The following is a 7,500-nucleotide window of genomic DNA, read 5'->3' on the forward strand; positions in this document are numbered from 1 at the left end:
TAGTTATATATATATATATATATATATATAGATGCGTTCTTATGTATGCTAGTTGCTGTGCCGGGCTGGCCGACTCATACTTCAACTGCACGTATAGGTTCAAACCTCAACGAAACGACTAACCTCACTCCGTTGTTCTTATTATGTCTCTCGTCCAGAAACTGGTAGAAGGGGATATAGTACAAAGTTTAACGTTCTTGAATCTCCGGAACTGCTATGGCTTAACCGGTATGTTGTGGCCAGTACTTAGGCCTTGTATGTAATGTACGATACAATTGAGTATACGCTGTTGAGTAGGGGTGACCCCATTGGTTTGATAGTACTCTTCGAACTCGACAGGGCACAGAGACTTTAAGTGAATCTACCGCATGGGTTATATATGTATTGTCTATCACGTAGCTATGGGTTCGCATCGCTTAAGAGTGTGAGCGAAGATGTTCCAGGGCACATGGTCATCATTGAGAGCCTAGTCTATCGTCGTCACATTGTGCAAGGCACTATGTTCCACGGCGTCGTTGCTGCGCGCGAGAGGTTCGTCGATGTTTGAACCCGTTGGAGTTGCTTGCCGAGCCACTTGCCATACTTGGCACGTGCGATAGTTGTTCTTTAAACATCTGTGAGCATCCCATATCTACACAAAAACAGGCATCTATAATCTGCACTGGACACCTACATTTAATTACTACACCGTGTGCACCTGTTATTGGCATTCTTGCACTCTCGGCCTTACAGCTTCGACGGCTGTCATCGACCTGTCACCATATTTTTGGCTCATTCTGGTTTCACACGTGACACCCACTATTTTCAATGACCATTAGATTTAGTTTCCTATGCCGACAAACATTATATGTGAATGCATATAATCACTTGAAAGTAGTGTAATAAAAGATATATCAGCAGTTTGCATGTGGTTTGTTTTTTTTGTGCCGATACCACGTATCTAAGCAACTAAGTCTGCGTACATCGCCTTACACAGGTGCTGGTCTCCGGTGCCTCGATGAGAAATGCCCTAAGCTGGAGTACGTCAACATCACAAACCTCAAGGTGAGTGATATGTCTCGTTCGCGCTCTGATGGCTAGATAACATCCATTCTTGATACGAATGGCTACCCATGTCTGTCACATCCGTAGGGATAGAGCATCTGTAGGTTCTCGTGCCGTTTCGTGGTATAGTGATCAATGTGGGAATTTTGTACTGCATTCGTGTGCTCATACCCTGTTGGTCCGCTGGGCTCACTGCATAGCAACGCGTGTCGAAGTCGTGGCTTCAGCTGTGCTGAGGACAGACGCTAGTGAGTTAGGATGTGCAAGCATCTCGTGCCTGTGTGTTCTTAGCCAAACAGGCATCGTTTCACCATCCACTCTGGTAGTGTGCATAATCTCTTCGAATCGTAATCGCATGCATATTCCGTCTGCTACAAGCTTGTTAGTATGTGTGAGATGTGCTGTTGGTATGTGTGGAACGAGATGTACCTGCAATGTACCGTTAGCACGCATCTACCGTATACGATCTGGTCCAGTTCACGTGTCGGAGAATTATAGCACCTCCGTTGTACTCTCTTCTACTTAACGATCAACCATACACAATCATTCACTCAACTGTTTTTCTCTCATCGACCCTGAAGCATCCTACGAAGGTATAATTTATGCATGGCTGTATACTAATCTCATGTGCATCTACTGCAACATCTCTCTGCAGAAAATCACTGTAGAAGACATACAAGCCTGCACCAACATTAAGAAAATAGAGAACGTGGCCCCACTGGACTTAACGAGGGCTGGCTCCCCTCTGGCACCACGCAAAGGCTTACAAGCAGGCAATAACAGACCAGACGCTGCACTAGGACCTACACTGAACATCCCGCGGAGGACATTTGGGCCTGCCTAGCACATATTTACCACAGTATATTTGGCTCATTAGTGGCAGGGACTGGCGTTTAATCATACCCCTGATCCTGGCCAACTGAATAAAAACTCGGCAGATCATGAGTTGCGGTCATTAGTTGGTTTGTTCGGGTTTAGTGCACACAGCGCGTCCGTATAGAGTGACAGCTGCAGCCTTATATCATTCTGGCTGGTTGATCAGAAGCTTGAAACTAGCCTAACTTCTAACCTCTAACCTCGAACCCCTAGCCGCTAAAAACACTACTTCAGAATGTTTTTAATATTTGTTTTTGGAGTTATGCACACAACGGGCTTGACAATGGAGGCGGCCGGCGAGTTGTGTGTCCTGTCCGTTTGGCTGGTCATGAGTAGTGGAGAGTGCCAGTTGTAGTGACTATCGGTTCGGGCGTACTGCATATAGCGAGTAGTATTTGCTAGTGTTTATAATTTGGTCGGGCTAACTAATCCAGATTTGAACAGTTTAATATGGGTTGAGTTGGTGTGGGGGTTGATTCCGGCAGTCATAGAGTGAGTGGTGGCAAATACTGGCGATTAGCCTGAATTGAACTGGTAGCTGTCTTTGAAACCATGGGCCTCTGGAAGTGTCTTTCAGAAATGTTTTCCTGTCATGGCTACTCCATACTTCTCCCAGCCACTCCTGTACAGAGCCCTGTTAATAATGGACATTTTGTGGTTCTTCACCGGAAGAATATTATTTATTTCAATTTGGGTAAATTTTTATGTCTATATGCACATCAGGCTTCACATTCGCTATTGATTCTGGCAAGGCACATTACATACGTTCGTCGGATTGTGTTGCTGGTCATTACTTTCTAACGCAGAGCACTGCCCAATGAGGTACACCCAATATTCACCATCGCATCAGACCATTTCCGCATTTCGCATTTAGAAAAAAGGTCTGGTAAAACCCACTCAATCGAGTATTGACATGATATGATCGTCAGTCGAGCATGTGCATTCGCGGCAGTGCTGGATATGTCCGGTAGATGTAGGTAAATAAATCTTTATTGGTGTCTCACGGTTGCTCATCTCGAAGCCGTTTGATATCAACACATTCCAAGGAAAGTGCATTGGGTGTGGTAGTCCTGGCGATGCACACAAATCCTCTCAATAAAATAATTACTCATTGAAGCTATACCTCAGTTTCGTGGCTTGGAGTCTACTACATAAGTAAATATTGGCCATCGCCAATAGTGACACTTTACTGTGACTGTGATGTTGTGCTCCTTTGCATATATACAGTAGTCGCAGTACATTCAAAGTATATGTACCACAACTGAACCTGTACGGCTGCTAGATCAGCGGATGTGACTAAGGCGAGTGCACAGCAACTACTGACTAGGCCAAGTTAGCAATCCGGTGCATGTATAGCGAGATACAGTATCTGAATCCTAATATGACTGGGCGAAGACCCTCGAAGGCGCAGTCATAGAACAGGTCGAAGAAATGGCGAGGAATAAATTCAATTGAGGTAGTCGCAAAGTGATTGAGAGCCCATTCTACTATGATAGACCAGATGTTGCAGACTTCACAGACACACTAGAAACTAACATCAGTGGACGTCAACCCACCCAACACATCGCGTGGACTGACCGACTCTCCTGCTTGTTCAGGAAGGGGTCGGGGCCACAGTGCTAGCTCTTACTTTATTGCTTCCTGTGTATAGCTCTATAGTAGTAGTTCGCAGTGCTAGTTCTCACTTTATTGCTTTCGGTATATGCTCATAGCATTTGTAGTAGTTCACAGTGCTAGCCCTCGTTCCATTGCTTCCTGACTAGGCCCATAGCGTTTGTAGTAGTTCACAGTGCTAGTTCTCAAGCCAATACTTTCTAGGTAGGCCTATAGCTATTGTAGTAGTTAACAGTACTAGTTCTCACCCCAATGCTTTTTGCGTAGGTCCATAGCTATTGTGGTAGTTCACAACGATAGTTCTCACTTTAATACTTGCTGGGTAGGCCCAAAGCTGTTGTAGTAGTTAACAGTGCTAGTTCTCTTTCCAAAGCTTTCTGTGTAGGCCCATAGCTATTGTAGTAGTTGACTATGATAGTTCTCACTTGAATAATTTCTGGGGTGGCCCAAAGCTATTGTAGTAGTTCACAATGACAGTTCTCACTTAAATGCTTCCAGGATAAGCCCATAGCTATTGTAGTGATCACAGTGCTAGCTCTCACTTCAATGTTTTATGAGTAGGCCCATAGCTATTGTAGTAGTTCACAGTGGTAGTTGTCACTTTAATGTTTTATGAGTAGGCCCATAGCTATTGTAGTAGTTCACAGTGGTTTTTGTCACTTTATTGCTTCGGTGTAGACCCATATTTATTGTAGTAGCTCACAGTGGTAGTTCTCACTTTAATGCTTTCGGTGTAGACCCATAGCTATTGTAGTAGTTCATAGTGCTAGTTCATTCTTTAATGCTTTCAGTGTAAGCCCATAGCTATTGTAGTAGTTCACAGTGGTAGTTGTCACTTTATTGCTTCGGTGTAGACCCATATTTATTGTAGTAGCTCACAGTGGCAGTTCTCACTTTAATGCTTTCGGTGCATACCCAAAGCTATTGTAGTAGTTCATAGTGCTAGTTCATTCTTTAATGCTTTCAGTGTAGGCCCATAGCTATTGTAGTAGTTTACAGTGCTAGTTCTCACTGTAATGCTTTCTGGGTAAGTCCATAGCTATTGTAGTAGTTGCCGGCTACGGGCACGAACGGTTTCCCGCCTTGTCCTTTTAAGGCAAACATGATGGTGTCGGCATTTGAGGCATCTGATTGGTGCACTTGGATGTGCAGGTGCGGTGACGGGCAGAACCCGACGCTTCCGGACAAGCACAGAATGTCCCCCTCAGTGACGCGGTCGCCTTTTTTGGGTTTAATAGACATATAGCTTAGTTGTGTGTGATGAATATCTTATATAGTGGCAACAGGCCCAGCTGTCTTCACAGGACTAATTGGGCACAATAGCAGCTATCGGAGGTGATATGCTGGTAGGTACTACACCCACCAGCACATCATGTATCGTTTCAACTACTGCACCTTACCTCCAATCTACTTGCGATCGGCGATGGCCTATGTGATTTACTTCCAATGCGTCACGGCATACACTGACATTGTAACGAAAGTTGTATAAAAAAAATCATACCTACTGCGACGCGGGCGCTGTCCGTTTGAGTGTGTACATATTCGACAAATCGGCCGTCATCCAGTTTGAGCATCATCGAGTTCCATTTATAAAGAAGTGATATGTGGATGCCTCCCTCCGTGTTGGCCTGCTGAATGCTCATCACCTCCCCGTCCTGTGTATATACGCAAGTGTGTGTACTTAAAATGTTACTAGTATGTGTACTTAACATGTTACTACTATGCACTGTGGAGAGTGTGAACCAACTACATCCATGGGGGGTCTGGCGCTCCCGTCCGTCTCGGCGATTGTTATATCTATCCCACAACCAGAAACGTACAGAGAAGTGCAGATAGCGGCACAAGCAAATGTATGATCAGAATATATATGCAACATACAACCCCAGAATACCTATATGAGATATATAATCATAGTAACTACATGAAATATAAAATCATGATATCTACATGATAAGTAACCCCAGAATATCTACATGAGATATATCACCATAATATCTGCACGAAATATAAGTTTATAATATGTACATGAAATGACCTCAGAATATCTACTTGAAATATATAACCAGAATTTCTACTTGAAATATATAACATTTCTAAATCAAAATATGTACATGACACATAAGCTATCTAAATAAAAAATCCACATAAAATATATAACATATCTAAATCAGAATATCTACATGAAACATACAGCAACAGCACGCACGGGCGTTCCCGGAGCACACGCCAGGTCGATGGCGTGAAGTGTACCAGAAAAGTAATGCGTGAAGGCTCCATTGATGCCCTGTGAGCACAAATAGGCCTCTTCAAACCCCCCTTCGCCCAGCGGAAAGGCGTACACGGGGACTTGGATATTCTGATTGCCAGCGGATATGGTGATCACATTCTGTGGCGGACGGCTCAGTTGGGGTTTGCCTACATCGCTTGCACTGGACGTCTCATCGGTGTGTGTGCTTTGGCTCGATTGCTTCGCGTGGAAGTCTTTAGCTTCGTCATCGTTTCCAGTGGGAGCGCAGGTGCTGTCAGTGGCCGTGTTGGTTGTGGCTGCTGTAGTGGGTTTGGGGAAGAACACTGACGCCGGCATATCTGTTCAGCGCGATCAGTGACGCGGAAGGTAATCAGTACGTCAGTTGAAGAGATATGCGCATACAAGTAGCAATTGTTATTAATATATTCAACATAATAGCACACTTAAAACGCATGGGAATTTTATGGAAACGGCTGTGCGTATACATCTATTATGGCATTGCGTAATCCGGCGGTTGATCCAACGCGGAGATATGCGTTTGCCGATACTATATATAGAAATATCTCCTTTGTAAGCCGTGCCATCGGGGCCAACATTAGTCACCCGCTATCATACTTAAACAATACGCTGCCTGGACGCGTGTATGTACCTCACGGTTACTGCTCACTCGACGTGTGAATGTACGCCACAGTTACTGCTGACTATACATGTGAGTGTAGTTCAAGCCTGATGCTGTATAGGGTTTGACAATTCGATCTCGCAGGCACACTATCCTTGCAGTACATTCACGCACATACGCAACCCATCGGTGGAAATGAGAAAAGGATGGGGCCAAATGACACACGACTATAGACGAGAAAAAATATATACCACTACGCTCAATTATCCGGAACATATGCATATACTATTCAGAAAAGTAGATACAAAGGTATGCAGGCCGTAATATATACCATTGTGTGTGCCATTCTTAAAAAATTGTATACTATGAATTGGTACAGTGCACCACCGATATCACCAAAGTACACACAAATATATAAAAATACGCATCCTCAACAAACAAGACATATATATACACATAAATATACATCCTACACAGACTATAGTACTCCGCGCGCACATGACCCGCAACGAATAGCTCACACAATCATCGTGTACACACTCAACAGACCAATCCCATCCACCGCTTCTTCCATACCATTGTCTCCGTCACTCTCCTTCTCCACAGTACCCTCCTGAGGTGTGTCAGTATCCGTGCCCATGTCTGACTTCCCCGGATGGTCCGTCAGGTTCTTTATATCAGACTGGAGGTCAAACTCCTCCTCGCGTGTGTACTCATTGGGCTCGAGATAGCACACGTCCATGATGGTGTGGGGGGGTAGTACTGCCACAAAAGTGGTGCATGAGCTGCGCGCGTCGTTACCGCTGACTGTACATGAGCCGTATGCGCCGGCCTCAAGTATGTCCCCGCCGTCGCTTATTGCTGTTAGACCTATAGACGATACAGGCAACCGATTGAGTCGGTTGGAAGTAACATGTAACCGGACTCAGATATACGTGTATAGATACAGGTATTGATGAATACTCACTGACGTATGACCCTTCAGTGCACCACATCTGTAAACGACCATTCGCAAACCGCTGTCAAAGTCTGCGAAAGTCCTCAAGTAAACATTTGGGACCTGAAAGTACGGCTTGTTACGATTCAGATCTGTTTGCTA

The 7,500-nt window shown here is 44.6% G+C and overlaps 2 protein-coding genes across 2 annotated transcripts in view; one reads left to right on the forward strand and one right to left on the reverse strand.

Annotated features, from left to right (window-relative positions):
- Positions 1-1,989, forward strand: part of SARC_08389 (hypothetical protein) — a 16,412-nt gene extending 14,423 nt beyond the window's left edge. Inside the window, exons 15-17 of the mRNA XM_014297629.1 lie at positions 159-228; positions 977-1,044; positions 1,700-1,989. Coding sequence (XP_014153104.1) covers positions 159-228; positions 977-1,044; positions 1,700-1,888 — 327 coding nt within the window. The 3' untranslated portion in view covers positions 1,889-1,989. The remainder of the gene's footprint in view (positions 1-158; positions 229-976; positions 1,045-1,699) is intronic.
- A 2,370-nt stretch (positions 1,990-4,359) lies between these two features.
- The window catches only part of SARC_08390 (hypothetical protein), a 5,757-nt gene continuing 2,616 nt past the window's right edge, over positions 4,360-7,500 (reverse strand). The window contains exons 3-6 of the mRNA XM_014297630.1: positions 6,978-7,271; positions 5,726-6,120; positions 5,036-5,189; positions 4,360-4,754 (exon numbers count right to left, since the gene is read on the reverse strand). Of these exons, the coding sequence (XP_014153105.1) occupies positions 4,543-4,754; positions 5,036-5,189; positions 5,726-6,120; positions 6,978-7,271 (1,055 nt within the window). The 3' untranslated portion in view covers positions 4,360-4,542. The remainder of the gene's footprint in view (positions 4,755-5,035; positions 5,190-5,725; positions 6,121-6,977; positions 7,272-7,500) is intronic.

The sequence above is a fragment of the Sphaeroforma arctica genome (assembly GCF_001186125.1).
Source record: "Sphaeroforma arctica JP610 unplaced genomic scaffold supercont1.750, whole genome shotgun sequence".
In the NCBI taxonomy this organism is placed as follows: Eukaryota; class Ichthyosporea; order Ichthyophonida; genus Sphaeroforma; species Sphaeroforma arctica.